The 21,567-nt window shown below is 34.3% G+C and overlaps 2 protein-coding genes across 2 annotated transcripts; both read right to left on the minus strand.

Moving 5' to 3' along the window:
- Positions 1-200: 200 nt before the first annotated feature.
- On the minus strand, positions 201-3,866 carry LOC133861113 (PI-PLC X domain-containing protein At5g67130). The gene is made up of 8 exons (XM_062296827.1): positions 3,623-3,866; positions 3,363-3,488; positions 3,052-3,189; positions 2,835-2,933; positions 1,973-2,276; positions 1,401-1,624; positions 1,006-1,092; positions 201-436 (listed from the first exon to the last, which is right to left on the minus strand). The coding sequence occupies exons 1-8, from the start codon at positions 3,704-3,706 to the stop codon at positions 404-406; spliced, it is 1,095 nt and encodes a 364-aa protein (XP_062152811.1). The 5' UTR covers positions 3,707-3,866; the 3' UTR covers positions 201-403.
- Positions 3,867-19,569: 15,703 nt separating this feature from the next.
- On the minus strand, positions 19,570-19,909 carry LOC133860523 (uncharacterized). The gene is made up of 2 exons (XM_062296110.1): positions 19,842-19,909; positions 19,570-19,717 (listed from the first exon to the last, which is right to left on the minus strand). Exons 1-2 carry the CDS (start codon positions 19,907-19,909, stop codon positions 19,570-19,572), a joined length of 216 nt encoding a protein of 71 aa, XP_062152094.1.
- Positions 19,910-21,567: the final 1,658 nt, after the last annotated feature.

A 21,567-nucleotide genomic window follows, 5' to 3' on the forward strand; every position in this document is an offset into this window, starting at 1 on the left:
TGGGCCCAAGTTTCTCCCACTCTGGCCCAAGGCAAAAAAAGAGTGTGTGTGTGTGTGTTTTTTTTTTTTTTTTTTTTTGAGAGGGAAGGCATAAAAAGCGTTGATATTCACATGAAAAAAAAAAAATTAGAAAAAAAAAAATCTAAGAAATTACCAAACATATAGTAGCAGTTGAATGGGCTTTGAAACATGAACAATGATTTATATTAAAGAGCCTTTTCTTTTGTTGTTTAGTATGCTTTCTGTTCCTGTGAATAGCTTACATTTCATTGCTGCTTTGACATTGATTAATTAATTCTATTCTAGATTGTCACTTCATTCTTTTCAATTATATAGGCTTGAATATAATGTTGAGCTATGAAATTGGGTAGGAGATAGTTTTTATTGTATAAAGTGTTCATTTTCAGGGAGTGCAAGCTCCTGAAGCTGATCCAGGCTGCAAAATAAAGGAAATCAAAATGGTTAGAATTTCCCTTTAAGTTGGGAAAATGTTTCGGGTACTATACTTTTTACTTCAACTTCCTTATAAACTGATGTGACAGTCTACGTAACACTGTTACGTCAGACATAATCAAACTTAATTATTTAGTAACTGACGTTGTAAAATGACACGTGAATTGCCACTTCAATTATAAGAGATTTGTAGTAATAATTATAGTACCCCTACACATTACTCTTAAAATTATTTACAAACTAAATGTTAGCTGTGAATTGGGATGCAAATTTTTATTCATTGTGATAAAAGCAATTGGGCTACAAATTGTCTTTAGTGGACTAGTATTTGCTAGCTCTATCTCAAAAATCCAGAGAACTTAAGAAGTTGCCAATATGGTGGGCTCTCAACAGAAAGTGGGGCTCAGCCCAAATAATTCAAAAAGTTTTTTCATGGGCCAAGCATGACCCATGAGTCATTAAACAATTAAATTATTTTATTAAATGTTTTGCTTAATTTTTTTACTCATGTTGTGCCGTGTGGACTGGTGAATGGGAAATGTTAGACCTTACCACACATGCATGGACATCATCACAACCACACAAGAGCTCCCCATTGAGAGTGTCCACAGCTTGAAATGATCCACCTCCCTCACTCCTCTGCACAAAATTACCAAAAAAGAATCCAAAAACTTTATGATAAATGATTACTTATATCATCTACACATCTCCTATATGTTTCCGTACATTTAAATTTCAAATTTAATGATGAATTTGAAAATGAGATGTGTAGAAAATATATTTATATAATTTCTCAAACTTTATTAATGGGTTTGCTGCATTCCGGCCCATTCATTTATGTTTTCTTTCTTTTTGTCTTTTGATAGAAGGGGAATTAAGCTCCAACCAATTATGATCCTCCCGAAATAGAATGAATGAAACAAGCCTGGGAGGAAATTTGAAGGTACCTTGTAAAAATCAACGGCAACAAAGTTAGCCCACCGGTTGCCGGCGGCACCAAAACAAGTACGGAGCATGTTAATGAGATCTGCCGAGTTATGTTCACATGCTGTTATCTTAAAGGGAATAGACGAAAAATAATTCACCAGCACCAAAGACTTAGTTTTGTCATTAAGGGCTGATGATTCTGCCCTAGTTGGACACTTTCCCACCTGCATTCCACCATCTCCATCTGCAAATTTTAGGTTTGCCATCCATAAAAGATAAACACACATTCATTAATAAAAAGAAAAAAAAAGAACTTCGCTTACAACCCATAATCTTTCATCATTTTTTCAATCATGACTTCAAACTTTTAAAAGTCTCAATTTAGGTTATCTATCTTTTAATTTTCTTTTCAATTTCCACCGTCCGTTAGATTTTTCCGTTAAATATTGTCAAAATTGTCAAAATACCGATCATTTTTTTTTTGAAAATTCTAACGAAAAATTTTGACAAGATTTAACAGAAAATTCTAATGGACGGTGCGTTAGAAAAATGACATGATGGTGCGAGAAGTTAAATAATGAACGCTTCTTACACTGATTTTCAACCATGTAATTCCACTGGTATGCAATGCCTTCACTCTGTTCTTTAGACCTAATTGAAGTGAATACAAGTAGCCTTTGGTTATTAGCAACCATGTTCGTGACTAGTGGCCAATCTTGACCATTTTTTGGCATGTTTGTCACCGGAAACCAGAATTTCATCAACCCGGCATCGGTGAAGACCTTTGTCAGTCCATTCGGGGCTTGAACATAGTCTTCTAAGATCAAGGTCACGATTTCCGTTGGGTTTGCTGATAAAAAAGCTTCAATTTCCTTCAGTGTGTCTATAGCCGGTTCCTATTAGGTCACATCATATCTATTATATTATTGCAAGAAAGTTATTTTACTATTATCTTTTAAAACTTTATTTACTGTATGATTTTTTATAATTTTTGTAATCATATTCTTAAACTTAAAAAATGTTAATTTAGTATTACTATCTTTTAATTTTTTGCAATGTCAACCCTACCGTCCAAATTCAACGTTAAATCAAACGATTGTTGAGTAAAAATATCCCTTACCCATATGATGTTTATAAAATTGCAAAAATACATTTATTTAATAATTAAAAATTATAAAAAGAAAAAGAAAAACTCAAGTCTGACCCATGGCGGGTCACATTTTTTCATTTTTTTTTTTTAGAAATGAGGGTATTTTGGAGATTTTATTTTTTTGTTAGGATTTAATGTTGAATTTGGACGGCAGGATTGACATTGCAAAAAATTAAAAGATGATAACTCTAAATTAACACTTTTTAAAGTTTAAGAGTATAATTACAAAAGTGATGAAAGATAAGAGTGGTATGTAATTTTTTTTTATTTTTTATTTTTAATTTCTTCAATAAAATGCACATACAAATGCAGTGTAGTCATAGCATTTTCCTCCGGTAGAATGGCACAGCCATACATCTCCCTCAAAATCATACGTATCGAGCATTAAGCCGCGAACTCCATTCTGCATATAACAGATCGAGTGCTTTGTTTGGCAGTTCAAAACGTAAATAAAAAAAAAAAAAAAAAAAAAGAAAAAAAAAAAGAGAAAAAGCTTAATTAATTTGCATAAAAGATCGTACGTTTAGCTGTTGAGTGACATTATCTTCCTGATTTGTAAAGGTAATCCGAGGAACCCCCGTGTGAGATGCCTCTCCTTCGATAGCATAAGCATTATGTGTTGTCAAGAATGCATATTTATTGAAGGGAAGAGAGTTATTCTGTTCACCAGTAAAAAAAAAAGAAAAGAGTAATTACCCAAGAAAGGCAGATTTTATGGAGAAGATCGATAAGGATTTGAGAGGGTACGTATTATTAACTAGGTTGAAAAATTGTAATAATATTATGATCGATCGACATGTGTGGGTGAGAGAGAGAGAAAGAAATAGATTACCAGGAGCTTGAATTGGTTTGTAGTGGTTGATCTAACACATCTAGAGCCTGAAAATCCTTGAGGGCAAGAGAAACAATAGAGTCCAGCTTGGCAATCTCCATCGGATGAGCATGGATGATCAAGTGGCTACACGTTGAAACTAGTTAGCTAGTGAGGAGCTTCACAGTTAAAGCTAAAAGCAATAAGAATATATATATATATATATATATATATATATATAGTGGGTAATAGGAGCCTAAAAATTCAAAGGACAAACGAACCCTGCAATCTCCATTGGAGGAAGCTGTGGCAACACAGAAAAATACTGAAGCTGTGATCAAAAGCAACTTCGGCCGAAGACCCATTAATTTGGCAAAGGTAGAAAAATACTCGAAGACTAAAAGGGTATTATATATATGATGATGTCTCTTGGTTTCCTCAGCTTAGGCTGAGAAATCAAAGGAAACTCGACAGAACTTTCATGAGGAACAGACAGAAAGGTACCTGCAGCTTAATTCGAATATGCTCAGAAGCAACAAAAAGGGCCGCTGGGGTTGGCTATCCAATCAAGAAAAATACTTGGATCCTGTAGTAAGAAAGAGAGAGAAAAAAAGAAAAAAGAAAAAAGAAAAAAGGTGATCCACAATAAATATATATATATATATATATATATAAATTGCCAAATGCCGCATCATACCAATCATATTATAATGTGTCATCCACAATAAAAAAAATATAAAAATAAGCATATAGAGTGGTTGAGTCACACCATTTAGTCAAATGAGAATAGCTGAACCACCTCCAAGGCCCAAAGCCATGTGATAGTTCGACTACCCCTTCTAGTTATTGGGGTATTTCGGTCACCCCCAATGTTAATAGAGTGGTTTTGGCCACCATGCCACAATTTGGTCATTTGGAGGTGGTCGAATTACCATCATGGCCATTAGAGATGGTTTTGCCCTCTCCAAATGACAAAATGAGGGCCGTCGAAACTACTACACCATTTTTGTTTACTTCCCTTGAAAAGCAAGGAAAATAAACAAAAATGCTAACTTTTGTGCAAACAATGACACTTTGGGCTGCGTCTAGACTCCATATTGACTGCATACATTCTTCCCCCCTCCCCCAATCTAATTTGTCCCCCATCTCATTTGCAGCGGGAAGGATCATATCTCTTCCCCTCCCCTGTTTTTCCTTAGTTTGTTTGGTTTCTTGTTGATTATACTTAAAAATTAAAAATAAAAATTTATTGGGTAATAGAACTAACTGAGTGACTGAGATAGAGCAATTGAGTGGAGTACACTCAGGTTCAACTATATTTTATATTGACCTTATGCATTCAGATCGAAGGGGCTCATTTTATTTTTGTTTTGAAATATGAGTATTGTTACGAATATATATATATATATATATATATATATATATATATATATATATATATATATATATATATATATATATATATATATATATATATGCTTACTACACATTCACTAAATAATTAAATTTGTTGTTGCTATAGGTAATACAATTTTTACTACAAGTTCTTTTACAAATTGAGGTGGTAGTTTATAATTGGTGAAATGAGTAAATAAAAATAAACAATCTAAGTTATCAATTTAATTAGTTAGTAGTTGATTTGTCAACTAGTACTACACTCCAATAGGATAATTTAACATTTATAAAATTCTAACAATTATTTCTAATTAAATTATTTAAATTTTAACATTTCAATATTTACCATCTCTATAGAGTATTTTTCACATTTCTTTAATTTATTGTACTCCATTAAGTTGTAGGTTGAGATAGCAAAATTAGAATGATTTGATTAACAATTATGAGCAATGCTACATATATTACACTCACATCCCACTTAGCTCGATTTATTAGTGAACAAGAAAAATATACTGTCTAGACGGACGAATAGATTAAATTTAAAACAACAACAATTAATGACTATTACTATAAATTAAAGCAAGCTCGTAATCTATCTTTGTTGCATTTTCTTAACAATGAGAAAATATTTGAAAAAGGTGAGTCGACCACTAGAACTATTGGTCTTAGAATTAAAAAAGAAATACGCTTAGTACTCTTCACTTTAATCAAATTCCAATATGAATTCAAAGATGGATTAATATTTTGTTCGAAAAAAATTTGTGAATCCAAATTTTATTGTCATATCATAAGAAAAAATTAAGAATAAATCTTTTTTTATTGAACGTGTTGTTTGTTCAGTTAAGTGAAATAGAGATGTAATATATATATATATATATATATATATATATATATATATATATATATATATATATATATATATATATATATATATATATATATATATATATATATATATATATATATATATAACATTTCTCTTATTGTAATTTTAAGAATATATACCGTTATAAATTTATCCCAAAAAAAGGGTACGTAAGATCTTGTAACCAACATCACACTGTCTTTTTCTAGGAAGTTAAGTGTAGAGAATTTGGTTATATAAAGACAAGGAGTAATGATAGGCAGGGGCAAGCCAGCCGGCCCCTGTTCGGCCCTTTTCATTTAAATGAGATTTTTTTTAATAAAAAACAACTCCTAATCACTACAAAAAAAAAGATTTTCGCCACTTACATTTCGCCACGTATACGGTCACTGTACACGTGGCGAACTGTTGGCCACGTGCAAGTGGCCATGTGTGCATGCGTGGCGGATCTGGGTGTCACTAAATGCATATTTAGCCACGTCTAAAATACACGTGGCGAACAATTAGCCACGTGTATTTTAATACATGTGACTAACGTTGGCCACGTGTATTCAAATCCAAGTGGCTAAATGTATTTTTCTTTTTCTTTTTTATTAAAAAAATGAAAAATTATATTTTTTTTGACACGTATTCTTAACACACGTCGCCAACAATGATATTATTGCTTAAAAAAAGAAGAAGAAAAGAACATATCTGTTCTTTTTTTTTTTTTTTCCTTCCTAATACGTATACGATATACCTATATGAAACACATGCAAAACCAACTCGTCGTCGACTTAGAACTAGTCGGCCGGAGTTTGGAGAGTTAGAGAGAGATACAAAGACAAAGAGAGATACAGAGAGTGAGAGAGACAGAGAGAGAGAGAGAGAGAGAGAGAGCAAGAGACGTTGGGAAGGCCGACCACGCGGTGGTCGGGGAGCTGGCCGGTGGTCCAGTATTGACGGAGAGAGAGAGAGAGAGAGAGAGAGAGAGAGAGAGAGCGAGAGACGTCAGGAAGGCCGGCCACGCGGTGGTCGGAGAGCTGGCCGGTGGTGCAGTACTGACGGAGAGAGAGAGAGAGAGAGAGAGAGAGAGAGCGATACACACACACAGAGAGAGAGAGAGAGAGAGAGAGAGAGAGAGAGAGAGAGAGAGAGAGACTGTGAGAGAGAGAGAACGCGTGCACTGTGCAGTACCGTGAGAGAGAAAGAACCGCGTGCAGTAATATATATAACGAATTTTTTTTTTTCTTTTCAAATATTTGAAACTTGAAATTAATAATGGTTAGGTGGGCGCGGGACAACTCCCGCGCGCCTATCTACACCAATTCTGGCCACGTGGCCTAAAGCCACGTGGTCAATTCTCTTATACATATATATATTTTATCAAAACCTTAATAAAATTTGTTTTTATTAATATATATTTGATAAAAACAATTGGCCAAGTGTATTAATTACACGTGGCCAATTGGCTACGTGTAATTTATACACGTGGCTGATTGCAAATATAAATATAAAAAATTACAAAAATATAAATATTTTAGCCACGTGTATTTATTACACGCGGCCAATTAGCCACGTGTATTCATTACGCATGGCCACGCATTTTTAATACGCGTGGCCAACTTGGCCACGTGTATTCAGGTTTATGTTCCAACTACATAGATAGATAGATGTTATGCTCTGATTTACCAGGTACATAGTATGAGATATGTACCATATGTTGGCTTTGCGACAAGTAATTGTACCACTGTGATGACTTATTTTGTAATGTTGTATAAACAAAAAAATGGATCGTCATAGCAAATAGTATCAGAGCAGTTAACTCTAGGGTTGTTAGGAAAAGCGGAAGTCTAGGGTTGTGTTAGAGTCCAAGGACAACAAAAGAGCCTTATGATTCTAAAAGGTTTAACAAAGATAAGAAGACTTAAACAAGATTTCTTGTGTGCATTGCATGATTCTTGTAATGCATCTATTATAGCTTATGTTCGGTAGGTCTAAGTGTTGAGTCGCTTAGTCTTTGGGAAAGGTCTAGCAGGGTTCTATTAAGTGGTGAACGATGTAAGACAAAGTTTTGGTGAGGGTAGATTAATGATCGCTCTTTTCAAGAAGTGACGACGTATTCTGAAGAGGTATCGAAAAGACTCGAATCTCGAAGAGCGTGTTCAACCAGCAAAATAGAGACCATAAATTTCACAGGTGCTACACCTACCTCGAAGAAGATGACGAATCATCTAGAAGAAACGATGTCCAACATTTGGAAGTAGAGGATCCGAAGCATCTGCGAGAGGCGTTCCTATAGAGAATTTAGCCAATACCCACATCATCCGTTTGATAGTTATACGAGTCCCTTTGGAGCGAGAAGTGAACCTCAACGTGTAACGCCTAAGAAAAATAAACAATTTAAGATTTAAATGCATATATATATATATATATATATATATATATATATATATATTGAATAATGCATAAGTATATTGGATGACATCTATGGCATATGTATATATGTTAAATGATAAATATATATTTATAAATGAAGATATCAGTGGATCAGGAAAATATCTATGCACTGTCATGAAGTCGATCGATCCACCATGAAGGTTGATCGATCGACCTATAATTCCAGTGCTTACTGCATGTGTGTAACACGTTGATGGTTTTGGATAAAAACTCATCGTCATTTAAACTGATATTTTGGGTGATTCATGAGTCCATAATGTGTTAGAGGAGATTGTAATTGGATTAGAACTAATAGGTTAATTGGTTAGCAATTAGTTAGGATTTAATTCTAGTTAGAAGATGATAAGAGATATTAAAGAATGGAATGATTGTTTTCTATCTTTTTGAAGCCATTACCGAGCACTTGTGTGCACCCCAGCCATAAATTGTTTTGCTTAGATGAATCCAGACCATTCAAAGTTCTATAAAAGGAAGCAAGCTTCGGTCATTTCAAAGAAACCGAAAATCACCTCTTACGTAGAAGCTCTTTGCAACTTGTTTTTCTCCTCAATTTAGAGCATAAACTCAACCAAAGGAACACTCCTTTTCTCTTTGTTGATCCCTCAGTCAGAAATCAAACCAAACAAAGAAGAAGCAAGCTCTTCTTTCTACTTGTGTAGTTCCGGACAGCACAACAAAAACTAGAGCACAAAAGCTCTTTGTTTCTCTTCTCTATTTCCTTTGCTGTTTGGTTTTTACAGAACAAGAAACACACTCATCCTCTTGTCCCTTCACTAAGCAAACCGTTTGGAAACCAAAAAAATCATCCTCTCTCCCTTAGTTGCAAGTCACGGTTTAGAAGTAGAAAAACAGAGCATAGAAATTTTGTTTGTTGTTTTCCTATTATCTCTTGGTCTGCATCTAGAAAACACCCTCTCTTTGTATGTTTTAGCTCATGCAGAAAACTAAGAGTGCAACTCTATTTTTGGGTCCCTTTCTTTTATATAGCTCCCCCAGCCCTTTCTCTCTCTCTCTCTCTCTCTCTCTCTCTCGATTCTGTGTCTAGAGTAGAACAAAAATCTCTCTCTTCCTCTCACGTCCTCTCAGCTAGCAGAAACTCCCCTCCTCTGTTCCTCAAAACAGTAAGCTGGTCCTCTCTCTTTCCCGGGTTCCAGCGGCAAGAAGAACAAAAAGAAAATGAAAAATAAAGAGACTTCTAAATTACGATGTGTGTGTGAACAACATGTAACAAAATATCTAAATGCAGAATTTAAATGAGACAGATATTTTGTTAACGAAGTGAAAACTCAATTAAGAGAAAAACCCATCCGGGGCAGACAAACCTAGGAATTCTACTATTCAGAAGACAAAGCTAATAACAAGACAGTAACACTCACATACCCAATGCAACGATCGTATCTTGCACTCTGACACGTAACCCAACGTGAATGCCTCACAACGAAGTCACCTACTTGAAGGGGTCTTCAATGGATTCCTTTACTTTATGGCTCATCCCTAAGATAGACTTCACACGAACAAGTCACACACTTGACAACCCTTAGAGAGCTAGCAGATCTTTACAATTTCTACCTAAACACCCTCTCTAAGTACAAAAGAATTCAATACTGAATTCATACAAATTACATGCCTAGAGGCCTCTATTTATAGGCTTAGAAGACCTAAATCAAGTCTGTCTTTGATTTCTCTAGGTGGCATCTAGACGCAAGCTGAGGTCGTCTGGATGGTGAACTGTGCAACCGACTTTCCGTAAAGCGCTGAGAATCTTTCCTGAATAAGGCCACGTCCGGATGGTATTACCCTATCTTCCAGACGGTTGCACCTCTGCTGCACGCAATTACCATAATAAGGACTAGCATCCGAACGGTGTTTCCATGACATCCGGATGGTTGCACTTTTTCTCCACGTCTTGCCTTATCAAGGATGGCGTCCGGACGGTTTAGACCTGTCGTCCGGACGTTTGTAGCTGTCTGCCCATATCCGTGTCTGAGAAGGAAAACCTAATTCTCATTGAACTCTGATTGGAATCTGGACGGTATTGCCATGTCGTCCGGAAGGATGCACTAGAACACTGGAATCTTCTCGAACTCTGAATAGCGTCCGGACGTGTTGCCATGACGTCTGGATGGATGCAACCTTGAACTGGTCGAAGCTTCTCGACACTGATGGGAGTCCGGATGTTATTGCCACATCGTCCAGACAGATGTTGCTAATTGATGAGCGTCCAGACGCTTTACTAGGATGTCCGGATGGAAACAAGGGATCCGACTTTTCTGAGTTGGAACCCACACAGAATCTTCCTTGAACATTGAAATAGCCTTCTTGCAGCTTGTGGCATTGGAACTTGTCATAATAAGGCTATTTCCATCTTAGATAAATAAACTCTAAATACTTTGAAGATTCTGGAATATACGACATCCCTGTGAAAGCAGCAACATTACATGATAGTGATTTTGTCAACAGAATGCAGCCAATCAAAAACTAACAGAAAAGAAAAATAGGAAAATAAGAAGAAGGAAGAGGAAGCACTCAACTCTCTTATCTTCTCTTTCTCTGGCTTGGTCTTTTGGTAATGCAGAAAAGTAAGTTCTCTCCCTCTTTTCATATCTTTCGGTTAGTGGCTCTAAGAGAAAAGGAAAAGCAAGAAATAAGAAGAAACAGAAATTTCTCTCTTTCAGTAAGTCTCTCCATTTTCTCTCAAATTCTCTCTTATGCTCTCTCTCTCTCTTTCTCGGCTCTGTATAGCAAGGAAGAGGATCCTCTCTCACTCGCTGACTCTCTCTCCCGATTCAGTCTAGCAAGAAAAAGAAGAAGTTGTCTTATTCTCTCACCGGGTCTTCACTTTCACATGGCCAAAACCAAGGATCCTCTCCCTTACTTCAGTTCAAAACAAAAGAGACAAGAAGAAGTACTCTTCTTCTTGTTCTCTCGGGACAACATGAACGAATAGAACAAATAAATAAAGGAAAAAGGAAATAAAATACATAATAAACACTTTCTCTCTCTCTTGGCCGGTTGAGGATAGCAAGGAGACACTTATTTTTGGACAATTGGTAAGCTTCTATACTTTTAGTATATCTAAAGCTGTTAGATTATTTTGTAAGTTATTAGTTAATCTAACGTTTTAAGTTGTGTTTTTAAAATAGGGCTTTTCAAGCAGAGTGAATAATTTATAAAACACGTCGTTGTGATACCCAACTAAAAGATGATATTTTATTAAAACGCAGTTACGCTGCCCAAATACTTTTAAATAATTTTTGGCATTGTTAATACTAATGCTGTTATTTTGTCAGATTTTATAAAGATTTAAATAAGGTTATTTTATATTAATATTATATTTACTTGTTTTTAGAATATAAAACTCATTAATTATATTAATGATGTTATTAAGTTCATTTGATATAAAAATAAGCTATATGTGGTTTAAAACTATTTTGGTATCTCACTGTTTCAGTTAAAATAACCAAAACAATACCCACTTTAAATATTATATTAATAGAACTATTATGACTATTTTTATAAAGGATATTATGTAAATAACCATTTTAATGTAAAAGGGTATTTTGGTCATTTAATAGTAAATGCTGTTGTAATACCCATATGAAATATGTGGCATTATAATTAATCTATTTTATATGTCGTGGTTGTGACGACTCGTTTTTTTTTTTTTTTTTTTTTTTTTTTTTTTTTTTTTCAATACAAACATAAACAAGTCATCGCAGTGGCACGATTACGTGTCGCTCAGCCAACATATGACACATGTCTCATAACATGCACCTGATAATCAGAGTATAACATATATCTACCTATGCAGCGGAAATCATAAACTCGAATAGCGGAAATTACAATATACACATCTATCACAAATTAATTACAACAATAGTCATTTAACATCTATTTGTTTGAGTCTTATTAACACAATATTTACATAACAATAATGGCTTAACAAAGAATAAGTGACACAAGCGTCACAAGCCATACCAGACCTATAAAATAGTGGACAACCCGTGGTCCGACAATTATAACCGTCGCGGCGAGCTTCAGTCATAATATCCCAAGTACACTGCTACTAACCCATCAACTATACCGAAGTATCTGCAGCCAAAAGAACATCATCTACACGATTGTGGTGGTATCCACAATTTAGTATAAAACATACTAAGACCTCAGTGGTATAAGACTGACTGAGTTTTCGCAAAGAACCAACCTTTATTTTATTTCTAGTCGTGCGAGCACTATATTAGCCACAATTTACCAATAGCTAATGCAGCAAACACCGACTATTCATAAATCATTTAAAACATACTAAATAGCTGGGAAAATATATAGAAGTTCCGGTCATCCCTCCTTGAAAGTTTCCATATACCGACCCCTCTACATTAATACTTTTCATCGGTCGCTCAGACATGTGTGCACACGATCACTCCATCACAGATATCACGTATACACATAAGTCTTAAGCAAGGAACATGACATCTTACTCTTCCGTACTAGGATAACATCCTTCAACAAAATACTCGCAACACCATCTCTAATCGTATTTCAGTTTCGTGCCTTGAACGTCAGTAGATCATGAGAGCACTAGAGTTAAACTCAATCATGCTAACACGTCTTTCCTGAAGAACAATAACAGTTAACCTTCTTACTCTTAGACATGCCATTACTCGCACCCGGGTAGTCATGTATCCATGTACTTTCAAGTTCAATGTATGATATTAACACATGCGATCATCCGATAGAAATATACATAAGCGCTTTTCCATGAAGACACTTATGCATATCAACACGTCTAGTAAAAGCTACTCATAACATAAAAAATTCACTCATAAAACAATGCTATATATGTTATGCATGAATTGAGGCTAATAATGCTGCTGATACTGATATGCTGCTGATACTGATATGCTGCAGATACTGTTATGCTGCTGATACTGATATGCTGCTGATACTGATATGCTGCTGATACTGTTATGTTGTTGATATACTGATACTACTGGTATGTATGCTCTATACTACATGCTCAATGTTCTGTGCTTGACCAGTATATATTTCACTACTGTATCACGCTGAAATCATGCAATTACTAAATCACATCCTCTTAAAACTAAACAAATCCAACATTTTATCTAACACTTTGAAATCATTCAAAACTTAGTTTCTTCATAAAACATAAACAGTTTCAACATGACATGTTCTCAAATTCAAAACATAGTTTCATAAAACGTAAACAGTTTCAACATGACATGTTCTCAAACAATTTGCATAATTTAAATCTTAACCGCAGAACATATTCAAACACTTTAAATCCATTAACACCTTTCACTCATGCCTCAATTCTTAAACATCATTGATATAATTTAAACATAATCGAAACTAATCAAATCATCTCAAAACATACATTTCATCATATGGTTGGTTCGGTTTTATAAACAATATATATATTTTTATCAATCCAATACATATAAAAATATATATTTTATCAGTGAGTGAAATACTCACCTTGGCTGCATTGAACTCCTGACTCGAACTCTACATTGGAGAACTCGTTGAAGTCTCTAACTATGACACGATCCTGCAAATACTTATAACGTTAGACTATGCTATAGAACTTTATACTCTATGACACAAAAGCTACCCGCTTGCTCACCCGTCGCGTCACTCGCTTCGAAAGCTATCTATATATCTTAAGCTATTATTAGATTAGTCATTGGTTATAGGTTGATGTCTTATATTGTTTCTTAACTAAAAAACGCATCTACTATTTCATTAGCTTATTTGTTACTGTTGTGTCACATTATTATTCCTAATCCTTTTTATAGCTTGTTGCTATTTACTAAGTTCACAACATATATATATTTAACGCTTAACCTAATCCGATGACACATAAATATCATGCCTGCACGTATAGGTGGATTAGTTATTGCGTTGCTAGATAATGGATTTATTTTACATTTATGCGTTCTTATAAGCTTACTAACTTATACTTATTAACTTAGGGTTATTTAGGTAATCTATAACTCTTTGATATTCTTACTAGATTGTTCCCTTGATATAAACCTTAAGCTCTAGATTTACATCTACTAATATACTTGGTATTTAATCTTTATTAACTACTAACCATCTAGGTAATTTAAACTATAGGACATTAATCTAATAACTCTTAGTGAACTAACTTATAATCACATTTTGTAATATTCATTCTTTTATTACACTTTGCCAATTTATTTATTAAAGCTTGAGGCTATACATTGATTTTCTATCAAAACTACATAGACACATACATTCCCCAAAACTACATGCTTCATTGACTTTATACACAAACCCAAATAAAATCCTCTCAACCAACACTACATATAATCGACCACTACAAGGAATCACCAAATTCATCCTATAAAATAAAATTCCATATACCATTGAACTCAATTTATTTACATAATGGCAATGATATATTTTTCCTCCTAAAACCTCAACACAACTAACCAACATCCTCAAATTACTAACCCCAAAATCAGATTTGGGTTCCACTTAAAACACCCATCAAAATCGTTCATTAACTCGATCAAAGCCCGTAGCCATTAACTCCATCAAAGTCCCTCTAGATCAGCCCATCCAAATTCCCTCAACAAACCTCCAAATTCGGCCAAGACCCACAAAATCCTAGAAATTCCATACCAAAGCCACAACTAAAATCACTCCACTGCCAACACACCAAAAACAAGGGTTTTCATGCTTTAACCGAAACACAAAACCAATACACAACCATCAACCAACTTTAGATTTCAATTAATTAAAACAGAGGATCTAAGAACCCCAAATACTCAAACTCATCAATAAGCTAACCAAGAGTAAAATACCCAAACTAAATCAACATAGGTTGTAAGAAATTACCCCAAGGATTTTCATAGCAAATCCACTGGAATTAGTGAGCTAGAATCGCTAGAAAATATCACTGACCCGCCGGAAAATTTGCCGGAAACCTAACCTTCAAGCCATCGGGTCACATGGGTACGGGTCACGAGTTTCGGGTTATGGGTTTCGCCATGGGATCGTCGAAAATTGCCATCAAACCATCGGATTTCAACTTTGGTTCACCGGAATCGCCACTGGAACCGCCGTTCGTCGGCTCTGTGCACTGTTCGACGGGTCGCGGGTTTCGGCTCTTGGCTCCCGGCTCTCTCTTTCGATCTCTCGGTCTCTCTTTCCCTCTCAATCTCCCTGAATCTCTCTCTCAGCTCTCCCTCTTTCTCGGTCTCTCTCTCACTCTCAATCTCTGTGTGTGTTCAGGTGGGTAGAACAGAGAAGAAGGAAGAAGAATATAAGAGAAAAGAAGAAAGAAGTCGTGGACTGCTGTCCACCGAGGAGAGAAAAGAGAAAAAAAAGGAAAAGAAAGAAAAGAAAAGGAAAAGTGAAATAGATAAGGGATAAGGGACATGTGGCAAGTTGTAAGAGGGTGGGGAGTTTTCCTTTTATTTAAAACCCCCTACTACTACTATTAATCACAATGGGACCTCATCTAATTTTATTTCTATCTTTTATCCTAGACTTATTTAATTTAAATACTATAAATATCACTTAGAATCTAATTATTAATCCCATTAATTTATAAACACTATTTATTAATTGCTAAATCCCCCATTTATTTTCATGGTCTTCACAGTGGTAATGTCTAAACAACAGTAGAATTAAGTTAAGTGGTTTATAAATTATAAATGAAAAGAAGTGGTAAATAGGTATTTAGTATTTTATACTAATCGTATGTATATAACTATGCAGTCGTCTCTCTATGAATCAATCTTTGTAGCAGGAAAGGATTGTGAGTATTCCACTCACTGAGAATGATACTGAGTTCTTTAATGTAGTGATATATAGGTTTATTTAATGATATGCAATTGTTTAGGTTTATGTATGTGTAAGTGAGTATTACTAGAATACTTACTAAGTGTGGTGATAAGTCTTGAATTTTTCGATTCAAGACCCCTTAAATTGTATTTGTTAGACCTAGTTTGTATTGTATATATAACGTTTTGTTGTAGTTTTGTTTTATGTCTTATGTTCAGGTCTTAGTTGAAATCTAATTAAAAACACTTGAATTAGACCTGAAAATACATCAAGAGTACTTTAGTCATTTTCCTCCAAGTTGAAGAATTGGCCAAGGCAGTTCGATCGATCGAAATAAAATTGGATCGATCGAAAGTTAGATCGATCGAAATAAAAGTCGATCGATCGAATTCTCCGTCTTCCAGAAAATCAGATATTTCCAGATCTTTGCATTCTTTATGCAATTTAAATCATAAGTTGGATTTTGTGGACAGAAATGGATGCCGACCAGCTCTGTTTGTGCCGCTAGAATTAACTCTTGATGGTCTTTTGTAAATCCAATTCTCTATATATATGAGATTAGGGATTTAGGTTAAAACATGCATCTTTTGGGGTTTGTTCGGATTTTCTCAGGTGTATCACTTTAATTTCTCATGTTTTACTCTACTTTGATGCACGTTTTCTGGGCTTAATTCCAAAGAGCAATTTCTTCTTCTTTTCCTCTTTGTTCTTCATGTTCTAGCTTAGGTTTTTCTTCCTTTTTGTAATCCGAATTTCATAATTTCAATATAGTTGTTTTTGATTCATTTCTTTCTTGTTTCTTTACTGTTTTTCTTTAAATTCATGCTTAGATTAGATTCAATTCATGTCTAGCTAAATTCTAGCTTAGGGTTTGATCCTAATCCTATCCAAAACCTATGTAGTGTTCTTGAGGTTCTTTGGATTTTCTTTAGATGTTTGATGATTGTTAAGGGCTAGAGGATATCAAAACCCATGCTAAAAGGTTTTGGTATCAAGATTCCAATCTATTTATTCATGAAAAAGAGTTAAACTTGTCTATAAGTTTTCTTAGATTTCTTGAGTAAAACCAACATTCTTAGAAATAAGAATGATGTCTTTTGCAATGGTTCTATATGACTTGATGTATGACTACCTATTAGAGTCACTTTATAGGGTATGCTAGGGAACACTGATCATTTCATACCTTTGATAGTATAGAATGTCTTTCCATTGTAGTTTAATCTTTACATGGAATAGATCGGTGTGGAACTAGATACCTTATCATTGTGGCCTAGTTAGGGTTTTCGTATATCTTGTATGCTTATTGTGATGTGTTTTAGAGTAGTAAGCTAAGGAGCATTAGTCACTCCACACCTTTGGTAGAGTAAATGTTTTTCAATTATAGTGTAATCTTTACGTGGAGTAGATTAATGTAAAACTAGGTGCTTTATAACTACGTCTTAACGAAAGTATTTTCGTGTCGAGGTCGTCGTAATGGTTGACACCCATTACGCGCTCATATCAAGCATGTTAGGAAGATCCATATAGACTTTAAGCATTTAATTGGTTGAGGATTGGATAAGATCAACACCCTAAGTTTTCTTTAAGTTATTTTCAATTTCCGCTTTCATTCCTTCACTTTGTTGTTGTAGCTTCAATTCTACAACCTTTACTTTTATTTTTATCTTTAAGTTAAGTTAGATACGCTCTTTAATATTCTATTACGCAAAACAACCAATAATCTCTGTGGTTCGATCACCCTTACTATAGAACAATCGATACGTACTATTGCGAGTGGTAAACTTATAAATTTAAAATCCACGTAGCCGCTTGGCGTGCTACCATGTGGTTTGTTTGATTATGTGGTGATATCGGTTTGTTCGATTATACGGTGATATTGATTACTATGATGTTGTGATATTAAATGGTATGTAATATAAATGGCATTGCATATTATTCTATCATGAGATATGAATCTTTTAATAAGAAGAATTGAAGGTTTAAGTCCTAAGGCACGAATGAACCAATAAAGGAAAAAGAAGTAGTTAGAGTCCATGGTATCAATGAAAGAAAAAGAGGTGGTTAGAGTCCACAGAATCAATGAAAGAAAAAGAGGTGGTTAGAGTCTCCAAGCAACTATCTATGATAAGATCGTATAATGTGTTAAAGTCTCACGGCATCTATCTCTTCATCTACGCTAAGTAACGAGATTGTGCATATAGAAGTGTTAATAAGACTGTGCAGATGAATCCATCATACATCATGTTATAGTTTTGTGTATTGTTGAATGAATCATTATGTCATTATATTATTGGATGCAGTTGACTCATTGTTTTTACAGTATAGGATTGTGGTGTTAACCACAATCACATTCGAGTTTTGCAGGAAGAAATGAAGAATGGAGTTACTAGGATTATTATGCTAGTATTTATGATTAACGATAAAGCCATTTGTTATGTAATGATTTTATACGTGTTGGTTTAAAACAATGTTTTTATTATTAGTGCCGCATGTGGCACATATGTTATTCTCTTGAGTGTATTTATTATATTAGAACACAAGGTTCATGTTTTAATATAATGAGGTAATTCAGTCAACTCTAAAGTGTTATATTCCTAAGTTGTTAAGAAAATATATATTCTGCTGCCAATTCTTGACTCTGATGACGTCGTAATGTCACGTGAAAATCAAAATTTTCACTTACGTTTTTTTTGTAAAAGGCGGGGACTGAAATTGCCAACACCCCAACATGAGTAAGAGTGTGTTTGGCACTGAAATTATACACATCAAAAGTATGATTCTAAACCAAATCGCAGAAAAATGTATCGTTTGGAAGTGAGTTTTTAAAAATGGGATTTGAGAAACATAAAAAGATTTGTGTTTCCAAATAACACATTTTAAAATCTTTATCTTTAAATCGCATGTTTTAAAATCGCAAATCCAAACTGTAGCGCCTCAGATTTTAAGACATAAAATTTAATGTCTTAAATTAGAATTTAAGACTAAGTAAAATGACTGGCGCTCGATCTACTCAACACTCTTTCTTTAATGCACCTTAGGCTGATTTCAATGAATTAATTGACATGATATTATTAGTGTTACAATATTTTTGATAAATAATATTATTGTGAGATGTAATGCCCGGTAAATAATATGCATATATTAGTAATGCATATATATTTACTAATAAACGTGAATATACACATGTATGCATATCAGATTTATTTAACCTACATATTTGCATGTATTTAATTAATTCATAAAAAGAAGTGCTAATTATGTGGTTCATTATATATATTTGATATAATATATAAATATATAGAAGTGATAGGACCTGGATTATATATATATTGTGCCACTGTGATGACTCATTTTGAATGTTGTATAAATAAAATGGGTCGTCACAAGAAACTCAGATCTAAAAACTTCAAGATACCGGGGGAAACATGGCTTAGAGCGGAGGAGGAGGGGGAAACCGATCCAACAAGAGAGAAGCCGTCGCTGGTGATATAATTGGTGGATAGATTCTTCGAAGCTAGAAAAACCTCTAGCCGGAGCAGAAAGCTTGTCGGCTGGTTGTAAAACGGACTGTGACATTAACGTCCTGGCATGGTAATTCTCCAAGATAATGATGCAGGAGCACGAGGAAAGTACTCTCTCTCTCTCTCTTATATATATATATGTGTGTGTGTGTGTGTGTGTGTGTGTGTGTGTTCATTTGTCTTCCGAGAAGAAGTGGTTGATGGTAGGCATGATCTCTGGCGGGCGCGTTCCAAGGAACTTGCGGAGGCCACGCTCAGCGTACTTCTCTCCCTCCTCTTTATTGTCAAGCACTCCCATGCTACGACGAGATTTGTTAACTCTGCAAATTCCACCCCCATGTATATTTACTCATAAGAAAGAAAGAAAGAAAGAAAAAAACAATACTGCTTAATGATTTTTATTTATTTATTTGTTCCCCTTAAAACTCTTGAATTAATTCCTACCTGACATCAGGATTGGTGAGTATGTTCCTCACAAGCTGGAAGGTGCACAAACCAGTAACGAATGTCATTGCAACCAATAGTGGGTAGACCTGAATCCACAAATTTAACAATGAGCATTCCTAGTAGCCTCATCAAAATAGTTTTTTAGCTATTTTGGTGAGCCAATTTGATGAAAATCCTGAAAAATCACTCCCAGTAGCCTCACCATTTTAACCAAAAAAATTTGATGACTGAAATTACTAATCAAATTATATGAGGCATTTTCACTCAACAACTCACTCACCAAATTTTGTTTCACCTTTCTCTCTCACATGATTAGCACATTTTTTTTCTTTCCTTTTTTCTCTCATTTTCTTCTCCCATCTCCCATCTCTCACACGATAATGTCTTTATTTCATGGATATGAATGATTTTTTGTAAAAAGATTATATAGAGAAAAAAAAAATAAATATGAAAAAATTATTATTTAAATGGAATAGTGAATATTGACTAGTTAATATGGTGAGGCTGCTGGAGGAGTTTTAATAAAGTGGTTCACCAGAATAGAAAAAAGTGATTTTTAATTATTTTGGTGAGTAAAATTTGGTGAGGCTACTATGATACTCTAAGACGTTAATTAACATCACTATTAAATGCACCCATATCCATTATTCAGTACATTATAATAGAATTTAAAAAATAAAAAATACAATTTTCGTATGAGCAAGCATCTACCAGATATTTTGCCTTATGAATTTTGAGATCTAAAAATTAAGGCATGATGGTCTTACCCCCCAATTCTCTTATATGTTACCCCGTAGCTCTTCTGGTATTGAACTTCCGTCTTCTTTTTTTTTCTTTTTCTTCTTCTCTTTCTTCTTAAACATAAAATCTGAATTTAGTGACGTGGCAAAAATTGACACGTGACTAATTAGTAGCGTGCTAACTTTGGCACGTTACTATTCACACGTCACTACATGCCCGTCAATCAATTTTTTATTTTTATTTTTTGTTGTGAAAGAACATCATAAAGTGTGCCATCCACGACATACGGAAACTGCATCAACAAACTCCATTATATATATATATATATATATATATATATATATATATATGAACATCAAGTGCTTTGTTTGGCAGTTCAAAAGGTAAATCAATAAAAAAAAGGAGCTTAATTTGCATAAAAGATCGTACGTTTAGCTGTAGGTAAATCAATAAAAAAAAGGAGCTTAATTTGCATAAAAGATCGTACGTTTAGCTGTTGAGTGACATTATCTTCTTGATTTGTAAAGGTAATCCAAGGAACCCCCGGGTGAGATGCCTCTCCTTCCATAGCATAAGCATTATGGGTTGTCAAGAATGCATATTTATTGAAGGGAAGAGAGTTATTCTGTTCACCAGAAAAAAAAAAAAAAAAAAAGAAGAAGAAAGAAAAGAAAAAGAAAAAGGAATTACTGAGTGTACTATTTGGAGTATATATATAAAACTACTAAGATTTTTTGATTTTTAAATTTTTTACTTTTCAATTTGTGTTGTGTTATTTGGAATATTTATATGGATGTTTTGATATTGTTACCCAAGAATCTTTGCACCTTTACCCCAGAAGCCCAGTGGTTAATTTCGATTTCTCTCCTAGAAAGACAGATTTTAATTCGATCACTATATATATGGAGAAGATAAGGATTTGAGAGGGTACGTACTATTAACTAGGTTGAAAAATTCAAATAATATTACCAGGAGCTTGAAT

The sequence above is a fragment of the Alnus glutinosa genome, chromosome 2 (genome assembly GCF_958979055.1).
Source record: "Alnus glutinosa chromosome 2, dhAlnGlut1.1, whole genome shotgun sequence".
Taxonomy (NCBI): domain Eukaryota; kingdom Viridiplantae; phylum Streptophyta; class Magnoliopsida; order Fagales; family Betulaceae; genus Alnus; species Alnus glutinosa.

Excerpts from the sequence above, each read along its gene's own strand:
- LOC133861113 (XM_062296827.1), bottom strand. The coding sequence starts at position 3,706 with ATGGGTCTTCGGCCGAAGTTGCTTTTGATCACAGCTTCAGTATTTTTC. Across the intron at positions 2,277-2,834 it reads GCTATGACTACACTGCATTT|GAACCGGCTATAGACACACT; the intron begins GTATGTGCATTT and ends GTGACCTAATAG. Across the intron at positions 437-1,005 it reads ATGATGTCCATGCATGTGTG|CCTGGATCAGCTTCAGGAGC; the intron begins GTAAGGTCTAAC and ends TTTATTTTGCAG.
- LOC133860523 (XM_062296110.1), bottom strand. The coding sequence starts at position 19,909 with ATGACATTCGTTACTGGTTTGTGCACCTTCCAGCTTGTGAGGAACATA. Across the intron at positions 19,718-19,841 it reads CTCACCAATCCTGATGTCAG|AGTTAACAAATCTCGTCGTA; the intron begins GTAGGAATTAAT and ends TGGAATTTGCAG.